General features: G+C 38.6%; 1 protein-coding gene and 1 long non-coding RNA gene across 2 annotated transcripts in view; both read right to left on the bottom strand.

The window, feature by feature from the left end:
* The window catches only part of LOC106872108 (cell division control protein 42 homolog), a 35,158-nt gene extending 31,582 nt beyond the window's left edge, over window positions 1–3,576 (bottom strand). The window contains exon 1 of the mRNA XM_089359235.1: window positions 2,786–3,576. Within this exon, the coding sequence (XP_089215361.1) occupies window positions 2,786–3,314 (529 nt within the window). The 5' untranslated portion in view covers window positions 3,315–3,576. The remainder of the gene's footprint in view (window positions 1–2,785) is intronic.
* A 619-nt stretch (window positions 3,577–4,195) lies between these two features.
* LOC149133161 (uncharacterized) lies at window positions 4,196–12,110 on the bottom strand. Its single transcript, XR_016243556.1, has 2 exons — window positions 11,431–12,110; window positions 4,196–4,527 (listed from the first exon to the last, which is right to left on the bottom strand). It is a non-coding gene; the product is annotated as an uncharacterized LOC149133161 (long non-coding RNA).
* Between the last annotated feature and the right edge of the window lie 9,011 nt (window positions 12,111–21,121).

The raw sequence follows: 21,121 nt of genomic DNA on the forward strand, positions 1-21,121 counted from the left end.
TATATATATATATATACATATATATGGGCATCTCCATCAGTTTTCTTTCTTAATTTCTTTCTGTAGAAGAGCGTGAGTTCGAAACGTCAAAGACACCTTTTTTCCTGAGCGTCAAACTAATAACCTTGTATGTAGCTCCTTCACCTGTCTCTGTCTTCTGTATTTTGCACAATTTTGGACTATATATATATATCCGTATACATATGTACACACATGTATCTACACACACTCGCACACACAAACACACACACACACACACACACATTCACGCAAAGCCGAACAGTGAGAAAGAGCGGCAGATCGAGAAAGAGGCAGGATGAAGGACGAAAGCCAGGATGTGACCGACATCGAAAGCAGTCAACGACACACTTCTCACACGAACCAATATGTCGTCGAGGGTTTGCGCACTGAAATAAATAAACAAATAATTGAGATATGTCAACATTATCATACTTTTCATATCTAATAGCATGTCTGATAAATAATATCGCGATCTGGATTGTGTTACCCTCTCAGATGTTGCTGAACCTGTACGTGTAACGTACATGGGATTTAATGTGATATAATATATATATATATATATATATATATATATATATATTTCAGGCACGTTATTTCCATAAAAAAAACAGGATAATCTTCGAACTCCAGTCAGAAGTACGGCAGTTGCGGTATAGCCATACGGCTTTCTATCGCACTTAACTTCTGAAAATCAGAAAAATCTGAGAAAAATAAACCAACTAAAGGATTCCTTGTGCATTTTGAACTTGTTTTCTTTTTTATAAGCCTACCGGCGCGAACACAAATTGACGCACTGAAGGATACCTCCTTTATCAGCTGTCAATTATAGATCATCACGATTTCGTTACCTTTTTGACAGGACTTCTTTTAGTAATGCTGAGAAGCTTCGTTGCTACCAGGGAATGTCAAGGTTTACTTGTCTTACACGTCACAGAAAAATATTTTTCTCTCAGTCATCCCGGCAATCACATTTCTAGCCAGGGTTAAACAGATCCACCCATTTGTTATTTAGTGTATTTATAGGCGAGTGTTTGTTTTGCATTCCTTCTATTCATTTTCTGTTGAATATTAAATATTTGTTTATTAATTATGTGCATGTGTGTGTACATACATGTGCGCACAGACACACATACATATACGTATCAATATAGATAATTAGATAGATAGATAGATAGATAGATAGATAGATAGATAGATAGATAGATATGTACACAAGCATACTTGCAAACGCAGCTTCATTGACTGAGCTGTTCTTGTCGCCAACTTTCATCTGCTTCCTAAACAAGATCGTATTACCCTATGGCTAGGCATGTTTTTTCACGGAAGACTGGAGATGAATAATGTACGACATTGATGCTCGTTTACAATCATCACGTGATGTTAAGACAAAGGTACACAAAAACATACACTTGTTTGCATGTGTGTGAGTACATCTATAAATGAGGAGTTCTGGAGCTGTAGTGGTGGTGGTGGTGGTGGTGGTGGTGGTGGTGTGTGTGTGTGTGTGCTTGCGAGTTATTTATTTTTTTATGTTGGTGTTGTGTATGAATGGCAAATATATTTTAGCCGGAGAAAAAGAGAAAAGAGAGAGAGAGAGAGAGAGAGAGAGAGAGAGAGAGAGAGAGAGAGAGAGAGAGAGATACAGACAGACAGGAAGATTCAGACAGACAGACAGACTGACAGATGGAGGCCGCTTTGCGCAGACATACCTCTACGTGTCATGTGATGCCGTGTTACGGTCACTACTAGCTTCCACCCAGGTAGCTCGGCTTTGATTCACGTCACGTGAGAGCTCTTATGGTTTAATGGTATTGCACCAGCATGGCTACAGACTAACTGATCGGAACTGGTAAAAGAGGAAAGCCAAACACACACACACAGATACAAACGCATTCATGCATACATACATACATACATACTTGCCTGCATATATATATATGTATTTATATATGTATACACACAAGCACACATGCATCCATGCATATTTGTACGTACGCATGCTTTGCATACATATCTGCATACAACAATATATATAAAGATTAAGAAAATAAAGAGAGAGGGGTGTCTATAGAGAGTGGAGAGAAAGAGGGAAAAGGAGAAGAAATGAAATAAAAAGTGGCTGAGGATGACGGGTAAATGGAAAAAGCAGACGATAGCTAGACAAATTGAAAGAATTGAAAGAAGGAAAAGGTAGAAGTAGTCTGAATGAAAGAAGCAGACGATAGATAGATAACTGAAAGAGAGAGGACAGAGAGAGAGAGAGAGAGAGAGAGAGAGAGAGAGAGAGAGAGAGAGATGGAAAGAGCAATGAAAGAGGCAGAAGTTAGATAGAGAGAGACTAACTGATAAAGGCAGAAGAGAGACAAATGACCAGGAAGAAAGAAAATGGAAACGAAGATAAAAAGAGAAGCAGAAGGAAAAGCTGATAGACAGAGGGAAACAGAAATAGAGAGATAAAAAGATAGAAAGACAAACAGAAGGAAAGAGAGAGAAAGAAAGAGTGGGGGAGGGGTAGAGAAGAAAAAAGAAAACGAAAGCAAAAAGAAACTGAAAGAGAGAGGTGATAGAGAGAAGGTAATAAACAGGACATAAGAGGAAATAGAATGTAGAAGGAAGATAAAACGATGGAAAAGAAGGTAGGATGGAAGAGAGAGAGAGAGAGAGAGAGAGAGAGAGAGAGAGAGAGAGAGAGAGAGAGAGAGATGGAGAGAGAGAGAGAGAGATAAAGAGAGAGAGAGGAAGCTAGGTAAAAGCAAGTACTTACCTGAATAGTTATCAAATGCTGTTGGTACATATTCCGTTGGATATCCATTGGTCGTGTAACTAACAATTAAACTGGTCTTGCCTATAGCACCATCACCAACCAACACACACTTTACTTTAGGGGGTTGTTGACCCGGTTGGTCTTGTCCATCTTCTGCTTGTTGTTGCTGTGAGTGTTGTTGTTGTTGATGTTGATGTGGCAGGTGTAGGCGGTGTTCCAAAGGCGATGGCATTATCGATGCTGACGATGTTGATGATGATGATGCTGATGAAGAAGAAGAGGCGCCATTTCCGTAGTCGGATGTAGACGCCGAGAAGGAGGGCGACGGTAGCGAAGACACTCCGCTGCTACTACCACCAGCACCCCCACCACCACCACCGCCGCCACCACCACTGCTGCCACCGCCACCACTGCTACCACTGACACCACTACTGCCACTAATACCACTGCTCGCTCCACCGCCGCCGCCGCGTTTTACAGAGAATAAGTTATTGCTTTGTTGTTGATCCATAGTTGCCTGTGGAGGCATTCTTCTGCACACAGCACCACCCACGCTTCTTTCACACTCACATCCACACACACAACCCTCTCTAACTTCAACCGCCACCGCTACAGCAGCTACAACAACAACAACAACAACAACTACAAAACCACTACAACTACTACCACCACTACAACTACTCTCGCTACAAGCTAACTTGGTAATATAAAAAAAACCCCACACGCAATGAACGTTCCCTTAACGCTCACCCGAAACTAAAAAGCGACCAAACTAAATATATATATATATATATATATATATATATATATATATATATATATATATATATATATATATATATATATATATATATGTATGTATATATATATATATATATATATATATATATGTATATAAACAAAGATTTAATTGAAAAAAAAAATATTAAATATGCTCCACACACCCTCCTCTTTACTTCACCCCGGGTACTTCCAGTAGACGATACTGAGACAGTAACCGGTTTATTAATCTAAATATCTTAGACCGTCAACAACATGTAGTAGTTGTAATAATAATAATAATAGTACTAATGATAATAATGACGATGATGATTAATGAAAATAGTGGTAGGAATAGTCGAAGTTGTTGTAATTATTTGTAAATATAAGCAGCTCAACTCACAACAGCAACGAGTGTCAGCAGAAGAAAGTAGTCGAACAAATGATAATTTATAATTAACAAGTTATCGATTATAGCCGTGCGATTGATTTCTAAGAGGAAATCGTAGGCAGGAACACACACATATAAATATAAATACAAATATAAATATATCTGTGTAGTGTGTGACTATGACGTGTGCTATATAAAGTATGTTGTTGTACGTCTTGTAATTCAATGTGTGTAGCTTGGCTGGGTTGCTGGTTGGTTCGTATTTTTCTTATGTTCGTGTCAATACTTCATACAAGTGCGTATATATATATATATATATATATATATATATATATATACGTATGGTTGTTTATAGAGTAATGCAGAGTCTTGTCTTTTGTAAAATCCCTTTCACTTGATCATATGTAAATATAGAGATATACAATGATATGTTTTCTTTCGTTTTATATTTCGTTTCGGCAAATTGATCCTGTTTTTTTTTTTCTCTTCTTTTTGGTCTCTTTTTCTTTTTAAACAATTCCAAGTTTTGACTGGCAGAAGATCTTCAAAGGAACTTCAGACTTCTTTTCATTGACCAACCCCAACGATGACGCTAAAAGAGAGAATATAAAAAAAAAGAAACAAACATAAATAAAAAGCAGATTCACGTAAATACGTTTGATATAGAAACACAGACGTATAAAAAATAAATCAAAAATCTATGTCGTATGGTATTTAATATACCTGTATTCGTCTATGTTATTCAAATACATGCCACAGGGCACTCTAAGTTATTTGCCTTGACTTATTTTTTGTTTAAATTATGCAAATTAGCTTGACCATAAATGTGTTTAAATCTTTTTGTTTATATCTAAATCCTCTGGCTGCTGAAGATGGAATCGGACAATTGTCGTGCTGATGACGCTTATTGGGGCAGAAACACTTGTCCACAACTGCCCCCTAATCTCTAGACAATAAGCTGGTCATTTTCTTGAAGGACATGTTACCTTTAGATAATTCTTGATTCTTGGGGTTAGTATCTCCCCGTCTCAAGTGCAGCTGGTCTTAGTTGCTATTGGGTAGTCATAATACATCCTCTTAAAACAGAGATAATTTCAATGAATCAAGAATTATGTTATATAGTATTTAATGTACCTGTATTTCTCTATATACATTTTAAAGGCTCATAAGAAGCTTTAAGATGTTGCACGAGCACACAGCTCTGAGCGCAGTGTTTCTTATTGCAGAAACATCCGTAAGCTGGTGAAGCTGATTATGAAATTCCTGCTCATTTGTCATTCATTAATTAATTTTGCGCACTGTACTCTCAGACACAGCTATATTGGGTTCTAAGTACAGGTTAACTGGTTATTAGTTTCGCTCTGCCTAAGCAAAATCGTTATCTATCTATCTATCTATCTATCTATCTATCTATCTATCTATCCGTGTGTGTGTGTGTGTGTGTGTGTAGATAGACAGACACATAAACACGTATCAATACACATGCATATTCACGCACACATACAAGCATCCTTAACGAATAGAGTCGGAAATTATCTAATACGCTTGTGTGTCCCCCTATTCTGTAACAGTCATTTCTTCTGATGCATATACGTTAAGCCGTTCTGCTCTGAACAGGAGTCAAATCGAACTTCACCTTTCACCAAACGTAACATACCTCAGGCTATAGCAAAGATGCATTCACAATGTGGCCACCCCTGTCAGACCGCAAATATTGTGCAGGCTATGCTAAATCAATGGCTTGAAACACCGTAGGTTCTGGTTATGCAAAAACGTGGTGGTGACAGTGAGGGGTAGTTGGAGGGAAGAACTCCTTCTCCTTTGCTTCCCCTCTTTCCCCGTGATTTTTCAGACTTGTGATATTTTTTTCGAAAATCTTTTGAGATTTATGTTTATAAAATGTTACGCATGCATTTGCCTTTTGAAAGAAAGATAATTTCAGGTGTTTAAAGGTATTAATCTGAAATAAATGGATAAATGTACGAACGTTTCAAAAGAAAGGAAAGACTGAAAAAATTCCTGAGCCAAAACATCCTCACCACGACATGTTTTTCTTTTTCTTTTTTGTCTTTTTCTTTGCCGAATCGTAATGAATGATGTTTGAAATAGATATTCTACAAAGAAATTTCGGGTTTTGACGCATTAAATAATTTGCGACGCTGTTGTATAGGAATACCATACACGCGTGCGTGTACATATATAATGCGTGTGTGTGAATGCTTATGTATGTATGTATGTATGTATGTATGTATGTATGTATGTATGTATGTATGTGTGCATGAGAGAGTGAGAAAGACTGCGACTGTGCGTGTGTGTGTGTGTGTGTGTGTGTGTGTGTGTGTGTGTGTGCGTGTGTGCGTGCGTGCGTGCGTGCGTGCGTGTGTGTGTGTGTTTCCCTATCGTCCACGGATCTCAGAAACAGACGTAAAACAGATGCCGATGCAGCGTTAATGAACCGAATGATGTTGATCGATGCTTGGTCGCGGTTTTGTGTTAAAAACCCAGGTGAGCTCTGACTCAAAGACACTCCAGAAGAGATCAACCCGTCTATATTTCACAAACTCTATCTAGGTCTACATTATTAGTATTATTTTTATAAGACACTAACGCATGATATTGGGAGATTTGCTGCGCAAATCAAATGGAATCAGGTTTGGTACATTTGCCTAATAGAACTCCGTCACGATTACAATTCCAAACGCACGGAATTACATTCAACACTATGGTGTCCTCCACCGCGCCCCAGCCACTTTGTTTCCTCATAACTTCCAGAAATTTTACTGAAATTATCTACAAATATGCTTCAGATGGTGTAGATTCTGGTCATTTCGGAATTTGTTATGGAAAAAGAATTTCCGACGGGGAGAGAGAGGAGTTTCGGAAAATTCACACAAGTTGGCTTTGTTACCTCATAACTTTCAGAAAAACGGATAATTTTTAATGAAATTTTTACAAACAACTTTCAGAATGTTTCGATTACAATTATATCGGAATTTAATATGTGAAAACAAAAAAGAAAAAGAAAAAAAATGGTGGGCTCCTGTACATACATACTCACACACATCTACAAAATAAAACTTGAAATTTCTAAAAAAATTTATGTGTGTCGGTGTGTACGTGTGCGGGCTCACCATTTTCCTTTTCACACCAAATTCCGATACAATCGTAATTTACACACCTTGAAAGGTATGTGTAGAAAATTTCATCTAAACAAAACAACTCATTTTTCTGAAAGTTATGAGGTAACAAAGCCGACTCGTGAGAATTTTCTGAAACTCCCCTCCCTATCTACTGTGAATATCTTTTCTCAACAAATTCCGATATAATCATAATCTGCACCATGCGAAGATTATTCGCAGAAAATTTCATTAAAAAATATGGGCTTCTCTGAAAGTTATGAGGAAATAAATTCGAGTGGAGGCACAGTTTTGTAAGTATGATCATAACTTATAAGCGTGGATAACAGCAATGTGTTGTATAGTACACATACCAATGGAAACAAGTTGTCCGCACTCAACTAGATCGGCGATATTTGATGATACTGCAATATATAAATATATATTCACGTATATTTCCAGGGAACCCGACGCTAGTAGGTAGATCACTATCGCTGTTCCTTCTAGCTGGTCAGGTGATACACGTAAGGGCCTCCTTTCTTTTTTTGTTTTTTCTTAGCACAGTTTCTCTGTGTCCGCGTGTTTGGGTGGTTTATCGCAGAAATTATCTTATAGAAATATTAAAAATAATAATAATAATAACAACTACATACATTTCTTTGATGTGACAGGTGGCAGGAGGATCTTGTCGAAGGATTATGAAACAAACGCTTAGCAATGAGGCGCGACTACATGATACCGAAATTAGTAGCACTTTTCTGCCGTTGCACTTTAAAACAATTGCATAGGTAGGAACGAGTTCTAAGAGAGAGGAGGGGGGAGGAGGGGGGTCATAGAGAGTTGAAGAAGGGGTTGTGGTGATGGTGGTGGTGGTGGTGGTGGGGAAAAATTGCGGGAAGCTGTCACCTGCATGCATTTCCAGCCTAAATGAAATAAAACAAGCACCGACGGAGAATTGAAACCGTGTCATACACATTACTAATGATTTGATTTTTAAGTTGATTACCTGTTTAACAATTATTATTCTGTTTTTACAAACACAATCAATCTGAATTTTATTTGTTTTTCGTGTTTTTATTTGGTCATTTGTGATGATTGAGACTTTCCCACGACTATTGATTATTGAATTGAATGGAAATCGAAACCGTAACGCTGATCTGGTACGTCGACAATCTCCCCCCACCTCATCGGCTTGTCCACGAGCCTAGAAGCAGGTTTATAGCAGTCAAATTTTCCACTCCCTCAAATCTACTCCTTACCATCATCGAAAAAAAAAAGAAAAAGACCGTAGATATATTGAGCTTGAAATAAAGTTGGGATGTCGTGGTTGGATTGGCTTTCGTCATAAGTCTGTTCAGAACTCACCTGCGATGTTCGCGATCTTCAAACAATAAATAAAATAAAATAAAATAAAATTGTTTGATATTCTTTTCCTTCGTGCTCAAGGAAGAGAATATGGGAATCTGTGACATTCATGCCTCGTCCAAAGAGACTCGAATATGAGTCGGAAACTGCATCACCTTAATTTATTAAGGTATCACCGGGAACCGCTCTCATTCTGCGATGTTCAGCCACAATTAATGGTGAATATCGATTACTGAGGATGACATAAGGTGTCAGACAGATCGATAACATAAAGCTAGATGGTTGCGTCCGTAAAGTTATGGCCTTCATGCCGTTTTTAAGGACGTCGAGCGATATCTGAAGAGGAAACAGCCCAAGAAGACATGTTTGAAAAAAAAAAAAAGAAAAAAAAAGAGGGACAATGGGAAAGAAAGAGGAGGGTCTCAATGTAGCAGTTTATTAGAAATAGCAGCCAAATCTTCTATAAATCACGCACTACAATTGTAAAGGGGGAGGATGACCTTCGATAATTTAGTGGTAGAAATAAATATATTGGCAGAATGATAGATAAATAAAACGGGATGTGCACGACTGGAACGTCGGTGATCAAAGGTGTTTGTTAATCAAAGCTAAATAGCATATCTATGAATGGTCGGCAGGTAAGGAATGTCGACAACGGGCGACGATTATGACGATGATGATGATGACAACGTCGACGACGACGACGACGACGACGACGACGACGACGATGACGATGATGATGATACCAGTTGCGTACTGGGGTCGATCTAATCGACTGGCACCCTCCCCCCCCAAAAATTTCGGGCCTTGTGCCTAGAGTAGAAAAGGATAATTATGATGACGACGACGACGACGAAGACGGTGATCATTATGGCGACGAAGATAACGATGACGTTCTTGATGGTGATGATGATGATGATGATGGTGATGATGGTGGTGATGATGGTGATGATGATGGTGATGATGATGTTGACGAGGGTGACTACTATTCACATTGACACAAGGTCACAAATCTGTAAGAGATGACCACCACCACCACCACCATAATCGATCTAATCGAACATGTGCATGTTTGATTGAGCTACCTGTTAATTCATGGTCGGCCAAAGGTTTTGACCCGCTAGAAACAATAGACAAGTCGCCGTCAAACAAAACATCACTACCGTCCGGATAACACAAAATAATAATAATAATAATAATAATAATAATAATAATAATAATAATAAGAAGAAGAAGAAGAAGAAGAAGAAGAAGAAGAAGAAGAAGAAGAAGAAGAAGAATAACGGAATGGTGGTGGCGGCGGCGGTGACGGAATGCTACGCTTTTAATCATATGTTATCTGCAGTTCGATCAGTTGACAGCCGAGGGCTAAATAACGACAATAATCGATGAGAGATCGAAAGGCTGAGTCGATTCTCTGCCGCTCCTGAGGTGAATTGAAACTGAGAAAGTACAAACGGAATGTAACGCAACGAAGCGAGATATTTATAGGACGGCGCTCCATCTGTTTCTGACCACACGATACATACACATATATATATATGTATGTATAAATGGAACAAAAACGCAATAGAGGATAATAAAAACATTCGGACAGATGGACGAGACAAAGGTGGACAAGAGAAACAACAATTAGAAAGACAGGCAACAAAAAGAGGGGTCATTCGTGGCTTTCTTTCCTCAGTCAAGTCCCAGAAGTCATGACCATTTCGGGCAGTTACACTTGAGATGGTTCGATCTGGCTGCCCCAATATATATATATATATATATCTGTCTATCCATCTATATATCTGTCTATGTATGTATGTATGTATGTATAAATATGTATGTATGTAACGATTTCTTTGGCGAATGCTAAAAACATTTGAAAGAATAATAAGGCAAGGCTAGGGGGCAACTACCCCCAGAACATGACTGGTATTTATATATTTTTTCGGTCTATAAAAGAGCACACAAGCAAGATTTGAACTAAGAATGCAAAAGGACACAGCGAAATATTGCCCACCCCCCTCACACACACTGTTCTTTCGTAATAACAAGAAAAACCAACGGAGTCCTTATGTGGTCGCTTGACCTGCTAGAAATAATAGTGAAATTCCTGTGACATCCAATACCTTATAATTTTTATTTGTTAAAAAAAAAATGGACGGATACATTACATAGTGTATGTAAGCCTAGATAGATTATGTCCAAAATTAATAGAGGGTGGTCAAGGCTGGAACGCTCCGATTATAGTTCAGCTTATGGTCAAAGCAGCTGGTCCTAGGCTAAAAACATCGTTTTATGCATTTTATATGACAGGAATGAATTAAGTTTATGTTCGACAACAATAAAAACGACAACAACAAAAATAGGGGACTCAATGTGGATGCTCGTTCTGCTAGATATAGCAGCCAAACCTCCGTCTAATTGTAATCCCAGGTAGACAATGCCTTTCTGCCATGACCAGACAGTCCTGGCTTCACTGATTTCGAAGTCCTGCATAATTCACAGCTGACTTGAGGTTACACGGAAACAACAGCGAGCATTTGTGTGTGTGTGTGTGTGTGTGTGTGTGTGTGTGTGTGTGTGTGTGTGTGTTATGCATCTCTCTCTCTCTCTCTCTCTCTCTCTCTCTCTCTCTCTCTCTCTCTCTCTCTATCTATCTATCTGTCTGTCTGTCTGTCTGTCAGTCAATCACTGTCTATCGATAGATAGACAGACAGATATATAGACAGACAAACAGAAAGATAGATAGATAGATAGATAGATAGATAGATAGATGGACACGTCGAACTCATGCCAGCAGGCAACATGGATGTTAAAGGATATGCTTGTATGTATGTATGTATGTATGTACAGGTGTGTGTGTGTGTGTGTGTGCATGTACATAAACGTGTTTGTAGTTGTATGTTTTGATGTAATGTCATTCTGCAATTAACAACATTTTAACATGATCTTATGCGTGTGTGTGTGTAAGTATGACTACGTATGTGTGTATATCTATATACATATATATATATAGGATGGCATACCTGCATGTGATGTCGTCTTGTAGTTTTCCTCCAGTAGTCTCTTAAGTGCGCAAAATTCCAAGTTCTGTAGATTCGTCTTGCTGTCTGTACAAGACACACGCATTCCAACACCGTTGATAGACAGACAGGATAGATAGGCAGATAGATAGATAGACAGATAGACAGACAGACAGACAGATAGATAGATAGATAGATAAATAGATAGATAGATAGGTAGATAGATAGATAGATAGATAGATAGATAGATAGATAGATATGTGAAGTGTTCGCGCGTGGATTGTGTGTGTATTATAACAATAATATAAGAAAAAGGAAAAAAAAATGGAAAGAGAGAAAAATGGTTTGATATACAACACAGTCAAGGTGTAATCTGTAGAAATACACACGCGCGCACTCACACACACTTCCACCCGACAAAAAATAATAATAAACAAATAAAATATCAGTCCGGGTAGTTGGCGAAATTCTCGGGTATTGCGAACGAACCTCTCCTGTCGAGCTCTCAATGAGAGACTGAATGAAATAATCTCAGGTTTTTGAAATCGGAGGCGAAGTATGTACTTAGGACTGCCATGTCTCTCTCTGCCTTCTCCTCTCCCCTCTCTCGATCGGTCTGTGTTTTGTAAGCTCCTCTTACTCCGTTTCTCTCTTTGTCTTTCTAACCTCTCTCTCTCTCTCTCTCTAGTTACTCCGTCCCTCTCTGTCTTTCTAATCTCCCTTCCTCTCTCTCTTTCTTTCTCTCCCTTTCTCTCACGTAATCTCATGTTTCTCCCTCGCTGTCCCCGTCTCCTCTCCCCTCCTCTTTCGCCCTCTCTCTTTTCTTATCTCTTCACTCATATCTCTCCCTTCTCCTCTCGCAAATGCCTTGTCCTTTCGTTATTGTCAAGCCAACTTTTTACTCCACTCTCTCATATACATGTTCCTTTCACTCACTCACTCTCTCTCTCTCTCTCTCTTTCGCTAACTCATTACTTACACACTCTCTCTCCTCTCTCTTTTCATTTAACACATATATACTCCCCTCTCTTTCAATAACTAACTCTACTTCACCCTCTTTTTCACTTACAACTTACCGATCACTACTCTTTCATCCCCTTCCCTCTCTCTCTCTCTCTCTCTTAACCTTTCTGCCTACCTTTTCATTCATTGCTAGCATTTCTTCTTTTTTCCTCATACTTTCTCTCTTTCGCTCTTTTTGTCTACCTGTCTATTTCTTTCTCTCTCCCTCTTCCTCTATCTATCTATCTGTCTATCTATCTATCTATCTATCTATCTATCTATCTACCTGTCTCACTCTCTCCCTCTCTCTCTCTCTCTCTCTCTCTCTCTCTCTCTCTCTATCACTTTCTCTGCTCTCTCTTGCTCGTTCTTTCTTCTCTCTTTCTCTCCCCGTCTCTCAACTTCCTTCTCTCTTTTCTCTTCTCTCACTCTCTCTCTCTCTCTCTGTTCCTCCCTTTCTCTGCTTCCCTGTCTCTCTTTCATAAACCATTTCACTTCAGAAAAACTTTCGATCTCTCCCTCCACCCCCTTCACCTCTCTTTCTCTCTCACTCGTGCATTCCTACACTCTCTCGCTTACCCTTACTCTATCTCTTTCCCTCTCTCCTTAACATTCTCATCCTCTCCCTCTCTGTCTCTCTCTCTCTCTCTCCCTCTTACTCTCTCGCTAACTTAATACTAGAAGCAGTAGTGTAGTAGTAGTAGTAGTCGTAATAGTAGTAGTAGTGACGGACTGTAAGTTGGAGAATCTCCCCTTCTGATTGGCCAGCAGTTTTACGTCACATTCGTTCGTGACTCATAATTTATTAACGATCAGCTCGCAAGCACTCACACGCACAGACACACGCGCTTCGCATATTGGCAGCAATCTCCCTCCCCCCCCCCTCTCTCTCTCTCTCTAACCCTCCTTCTCTCTCTCTCTCTCTCTCTCTCTCTCTCTCTCTCTCACTTTCTCGATCACACACACACACACACACATATGTATATAAATATTTCTGTATATACACAAAGGGCGAGAGATATACGTACGGTGTCGTATATATGAATTCATACGTTTACATTCCAGCACACACACACACACATTGTTAAACATCTCAGCAGTAAAAAGCATGTTTCGCATACCTACAATATACCATATTTCGTCTCCTACATTCTCCCTCTCTGTTTTCGTTTTCTCTTTCACACACAGTACACATACGCATGCATATACACGTCTAGACATAGCCACGCACGCACATACAGGCACACATACGCATACACACGCACACACGCGTACACACACGCACACATGTGCACACACAAGCACGTGTATATATATATATATATATATGTATTGATAGAAATGGTAAGACAACAATATAAGGGTGGCTGTGTGGTAAGTAGCTTGCTTACCAACCACATGGTTCCGGGTTCAGTCCCACTGCATGGCGCCTTGGGCAAGTGTCCTTTACTATAGCCTCGGGCCGACCAAAGTCTTGAGTAGATTTGGTAGACGGAAACTGAAAGAAGCCCGTCGTATATATGTATATATATGTGTGTGTGTGTGTTTGTGTTTGTCCCCCCCCCCCCCAACATCGCTTGTCATCCGATGCTGGTGTGTTTACGTCGCTGTAACATTAGCGGTTCGGCAAAAAGCGACCGATAGAATAAGTACTAGGCTTACAAAGAATAAGTCTTGGGGTCGATTTTCTCGACTAAAAAGGTGGTGCTCCAGCATCACCGCGATCAAATGACAGAAACAAGTAAAAGAATATATATATATATATATATATATATATATATATATTATACATGAGATTGAGCAAAATTACATGTGTCAGAGTGCCAAGCACTCAATGTAATAAAGATAGAGTTAATTTATTCTCACGGTCTCGAATCAAGTCACTTGCCAGACAAGTACATCTCTGTGATTCGTATATTCTCTCACAGATACAGAAAGAAACCTCGTTGATGTGTGACAGGTATTAGTTTCAAGAATGCTCAAACAGGTCGACTACCAGTCTTCAGACATAGGTTGCTATCTTAGCACCTTGAAGGCTCACCTATAAACTGCTTCTGTTGCGCGTAACGAATCTTTTATTCAATGATTTAATGAAGACATCACTGATTTTTCAATCATTGTTTCCCTACATCAGCGACAACGGATACTGTCCTAGCATGCGGTTGCCATATAAGAACAATATCCGGACTATATAAACAATTCTGAATTTGTTTGTTATATTGCCAAAAATAGAATGAAGCAGTTGAATCTATTATAAAGTGGCGTTTCCATTTGTCCAGTTCCTAAGTGAATGTGTGTGTGTGTGTGTGTGCTGATGTGTGTGTATATATGTATGTATGCAAAGGCGAGTGGCCTAGTGGTTCGAGAGAGAGAGAGAGAGAGAGAGAGAGAGAGAGAGAGAGAGAGAGAGAGAGAGAGAGAGAGCGAGAGAGAGACAGAGAGACAGAGAGGAAGAGCGATAGAGAGAGCGAGAAGGAAGGAGAGAGGGAGAGAGAGAGAATCTTTTACTTGTTTCAGTCATTGGACTGCGCCCATCCTGGGACACCGCCATGGCGGATTTTGTCGAACATATCGACCGCAGTACTAATTTTTAAAAACTCAGGTTTATTATAATCGTTATTATATCGTTATCATTTACCTAAACCGCTAAGTTACTTGGACGTAAACAAACCAACACCACCAGTTGTCAAGCGGTTGTGGGGTAACAAATAGTAGCACCAAGATACACAGACACATATATATACATATATACGGATAAAGAAAGGGCTTCTTTGAGTTTCCATCTGCCAAATCCACTCACAGGGCTTTGGTGGGCCCGTGGCTATAGCAGAAGACTCTCGCTCAGGGTGCTACACAGTGGAACTGAACCATGTGTTTCGGAAGCAAACATCGTACCACACAACCAAGCATAATTTTCCCAATTGCTGATTGTAGATTTGTAGATGTCCGGTTTGAAACGTGGGTTTATTTGTTTATCAATCACATGGTACCGATGAGCAGTGTTATGTTAGTTGTGACAATCTGTTTGACAAGACCAGACAATGGCACCGTGATAACGTCGTCGGATTGGCGATATGACAATAGCAAGATCTGCTTAAGGTTCGCACACTAAAACACATTATATATATATATTCGTCTGATAGCATCTTATCGTCTTAAAAATGCGAAGGACATACATATTGTTGTTAAATGCTCGAAATACGAGAGTAGAAAAACAGCCAACAACTGATGAAGGGTCGTTCATTATGCTACTTGTCTTGTTTTCCATTTGTGTCTTTCGTTGTTTGAAGAAATAGTTCATATTCCACGTATTCGTACTTCGTATTTTTTTGTTCTACACGTTTCATGACGTCCTGTGCCCACATATGCATACATATGTACATATAGATGTAAGCATGTATATATATGTATGTATATATGTATATATATATATATATATATATATATATATATATATATATATATATATATATATATATATATATATTATTTATATTATATATATTAACCCAACCAATGGCTTATGAGTGAATATTATACACAGAAACTATGTGGAAGCCCATAATAAATGTGTGAGTGCACGTATGTGTGTGTGTATCGTTGTTTATTTCCCTCATCACTTGACAACCGGTGCTGGTTTGTTTGTGTCATAGCGATTCAACAAGAAACCGATAGGATGAGTATCAAACTTTAAAATGAAAGTACTGGGGGTGGGGGTGGGTCTATCTATTCAACTAAAACTATTCAAGGCGTTGCTGCAGCATGGACACAATCCAATGACTGAAACAAGTTGTATATGCATGCTTGTATCTATATATAAATTATGCTTGTGTGTACGTACGTACGTATGTATGTATGTATGTATGTTTGTATGTATGTGTGTACATACGTACGTATGCATGCATGCATGTATGTATGTATGTATGTATGTATGTATGTATGTATGTATGTATGTATGCACACGTTTGCCTTTAGAATTTCAAGCCTGAGTAAAAGAGTAATTAATACATGGAGTAGAATTTGTTTATTTCTAGAAAGTCGATGATGATTCACTCCCTAACTACTCGGAGTGAATCATCAACTATACATGCATACATACATACATAAATGCATACATACATAAATGCATACATATTTGTGCATATGTATGTGTGTATGTATAAACATATATAAACAGAGAGAGAGAGAGAGACCAACGGAGGGTTTCGTTGTTGGTCTCCATTTACCCGTACATAATTTTGTGTGAGAGCAACGAATATATTTATAGAACAGTTCTAGAAGATTCTCGTTTCATTGTATCCTAAGTATATGCAACCATATTTCGTTCAGCTGTCATCATATACCCGATATTTAAGCGTATATTGAGAGACATTGATATAGAAATCTATGCACTGGTTCCATTATTGACCGAGAATGGACCTGAGGAATGTTATCGCTCTCATTGTGTCCGAGATGAACAAAATGCTTCATGAAGGACAAAAGACATGCAACAATGGTGTGTGGAATTTAAAAAGAAGCTCGTTTTGTAACCATATGCTTCGGTTCAATCCCACTGGGCGGTACCTTGGGCCAGTGGCTTCTACTATAGCCGCGGGCCATCATTTTGCCTTGTGAGAGATTTTGGTAGATAGAAACGTAAAGGCGGCGAGTTGGCAGAAAGGCTAGCACGTCGGGCGAAATGCTTAGTGGTATTTCGTCTACCGCTACGTTCTGTGTTCAAATTCCGCCGAGGTCGACTTTGCCTTTCATCCTTTCGGAGTCGATAAATTAAGTGCCAGTTACGCATTGGGGTCGATGTAATCGACTTAATCCGTCGCATACTTACATCTATACGTACATGTGTATATATACATACGTGAGCACAGGACGTCATGAAATGTGTACAACAAAAAAGTACGAAGCACGAGTACATGGAACATAAACTATTTTTTCGAACAACAAAAGACACAAATGGAAAGCAAAACAAACAACATAAAGAACGACCCTTCATCAGTTATTGGCTGTTTTTCTAGTCTCGTATTTCGGGCATTTAACAACATAAAACAGTTGTATTTTAACGCCTGTCCATTGTCCGGAAATCTTTCGCCACTACAGAGAAGAAGAAATACACACACATGGAGAAACACAAACATACCACGCCCAGGGGCAAGAATAGTGATAAATATATATATATATATATATATATATATATATATATATATATATGCAGTACAAGTACACATACGAAATGAGATAATTCGAGGACGGGGCGGAGTAACCGACGTGATCACAGATTACCGAAAGCACAAGTTCCGCTGGTCCGAACATATCGCAAGTTTCACAGACAAGTGGACCTGTGCAGTTGCTTAGTGGTATCCAAGAAACGGAAAATACCACTTGGAAGGCCTCCTCGACGATAGGAAGACGATTTATTTAAGTAACTTCGGTCAAGAATGGAAACGAATAACTCAATGAGGACAGAATTTGAAGGACATTGTGGTCAACGGTGTATGACAGCATCTGAAGGTCAGGTCCATGCTGTGAGAGTTTGAATCAAATGGTTTTGATCCATATATGGATATAGGTGAGTAGACATAATATCAAGCCAAAAGGAAGAATTCAATAGTACCATTTATATATATATATATATATTATACGCATGGGTTCAAAATAGTACCACCATTGCTAAAACTAAGGGTAAAAACGACTCAAAAGCCACAAAAAGCACTAACTCAATAAGTTGACGAAAGTGAGGAAGCGAGAAAGCTTATTGAATTCGTGCTATTTATGTCATTTTGTGTTATTTTTGACTCTTGTTTCTAGCATGTATGTATGTATGTATGTATGTATGTGTGTATGTGTGTGTGTATATATATATATATATATATATACAGCACACATGTTGGGTAAACAAATGGTAGGAGAGTTCTCGATATGAAGTAGAATGTATTTTGTTTCTAAAATAGTTGATGACTAAGTTTGTTCTTGGAGTTTCCCGCCACAAGGTCATTACGATTTACGAAGACACATGAATGATGAACGGAGTGATTCATCAGGTGTTCATAACGTGTTTGTGTGTGTGTTTGTGTGTGTGTGTGTGTGTGTGTGTGTGTGTGTATGTGCGTGTGTGTGTGTGTATGTGTGTGTATTTCGCGTCCTCGTGTCTGGAGCTTTAAACTAAAGAGAAGAATAGCGAAGTCACAAATCTTTGGCGGTGGGTAACGATAAAAAGTTTTACAAACTTAGACACGAAGTCAGCGTGCCATTCACACCGGATCACCTGTATTCTCTCTCTCTCTCTCTCTCTCTCTCTCTCTCTCTCTCTCTCTCTCTCGCTCTCTGTATATATACCCTCCATTATATCAGTGTGTATATATCTACATACAAGTCCAACACATTCGTCGCCACACCTGGTGACGACTTTATGAATGGCGATGATGAGTATTGAAACCCATACATCCGTGAAATGTTCATGTTAAACATAAACTTCATTCATATCGAGCCTTTTGTTACGTCTGTCTGTATGTCTCAGGCTTGTACGTCTGGGTACATTATGCATATATTCTCTCTCTTTACCCCCTCTCTCATACAGTTTACCAAAACAATTTCTTACTGCAAGACAAAGACTGTTTACATCTACATTCATATTCATGTATCTGTGGGTGCGATGTATATATAAATATTTATATATGGATATTGACATATATGTGCGTACATACACACATCTCTATACCTACGTCTGTCTTTAATATATATATATATATATATATATATATATATATATATATATATATATATATATATATATATATATATATATGTATATATATCAAAACGATGTATTATAACACTATATATATATATATGTACATATATATATATATACACACATACATACATACATACATACATACATACATACATACATACGTATGTATGTATGTATGTATGTATGTATGTATGTATGTATGTGTATGTATGTAAGTGCTAGAGCTTGCACCGTGAGACATTACCTCCATCAGCTGCCGATTGGGTCATACGTAGACAACAAAGACTTCGTTTCCTCCCGATACTTCCCTTTCCCCAGCGTCGCACCCTCCAACATTGATTGAAACAGTGAATGCCCAGATCTTTTTTGCCCACGCTGTAGCACGCGTTTACCCTGATTCTGAGACACATGCAACCAGCTTATCAAACCAGAATTACCTGCAGAAACATGCAACGAGTACTTGTTTTAGATACGTTACCGCCATATCACACACACACACACACACACACACACACACACACACACACACACACACACACACACACACACACACACACACATATATATACACACACAGCTGGCTGGAGCGAACGCTGGATATAGCTGTGGGGGCGCCGGGTGCTCGCGACTGAAGACAGGCCAAGCAGCTCGAAACTGAGTCAGTCCCGCGATCCTGTATCTGCTGGAGGATGGTGGCGGGTGAGGATCGCTGTCGTCTGCGCAGTTTTCTTCCAATTGCCAAATTCCATTTTCAATGTATTAGGTAGCCAATGGCTAGAGTTGGAAGCTACGCTCTTGCCCTTATTTCCGAAGATCCTCGCCGTACGGACGAACCGGAAACTCTTGCAGGGGGTGATGCGAACTTTGTCCCTCATTCAGACCGCTACACTTGCACCAAAAACTGACAGTGAATTGACACGCAAAGTAAAATGTCACACTTAATATCAGAAGGTTCTATTTTTAGTATGAAGGACGAAATTCAAACAACAAACTACTTCATTTTAATATAACGTCTCATCAAAAAAGATGGGACATGCGGAAAACTAAGTGGATCCTAACAAGAGCTGAGCCAAAATATCCGGTCTAGCGTACCCTCCCATCTTAAGTATCGCACTCACGCAAACATTTTAGCTTTGTCACGTCATCTCATGAGAGTCACGAGATGGAGATTTTAATATCTACTTTTATTTTGCACGCGCGTACTCATGCATATTTCTGTATGCATGCATGCGTGTATATATATATATATTTATGTGTTTCCATTATTTTGTCCAACCCCTGTACATACATACATATATATATATATATATATATATATATATATATATATATATATATATATATATATATATATATATATATATATATATATATATATATATATGTACAGGGGTTGGACAAAATAATGGAAACACATAAAAATTTCAAACAAATTTTATTTTAATATGAGGTAGGATCACTTCTGGCAGTAATAACGGCTTGAATTCTACGAGGCATGGACTCGTACAAAGTTTGAATTGTTTCCAAAAGAATTTTGTCTATTCTTCAGCTAAAACAGTCTCCAGTTCTTATAGTGATCGAAACGTTAAACCACCTTTCTTTCCTTCCTTGAACGTCTGCTAATACTTTACATGTACCACATCCTCGTGTTATTGTTTTTTTTTTGTGTGCTTGCTCTTCGTTTTTTGGGGATTTACTATATACACACACACACACACACACACACACACACACGCACATATATATATATATATATATATATATATATATATATATATATATATATATATATATAAGCCCAGCAAAAGTTAACAGTGGTGTCCCTCAAGGGACTGTATTAGGCCCGCTTCTCTTTATAGTCTACATAACGACATTTTCAGCGCCATAAAACACAGCAAAGTGAAAATATTTGCTGTTGACTCTAAGCTCCAGAAAATTATCAAT

The sequence above is a fragment of the Octopus bimaculoides genome, chromosome 11 (genome assembly GCF_046866305.1).
Source record: "Octopus bimaculoides isolate indiv1 chromosome 11, ASM4686630v1, whole genome shotgun sequence".
NCBI lineage: Eukaryota > Metazoa > Mollusca > Cephalopoda > Octopoda > Octopodidae > Octopus > Octopus bimaculoides.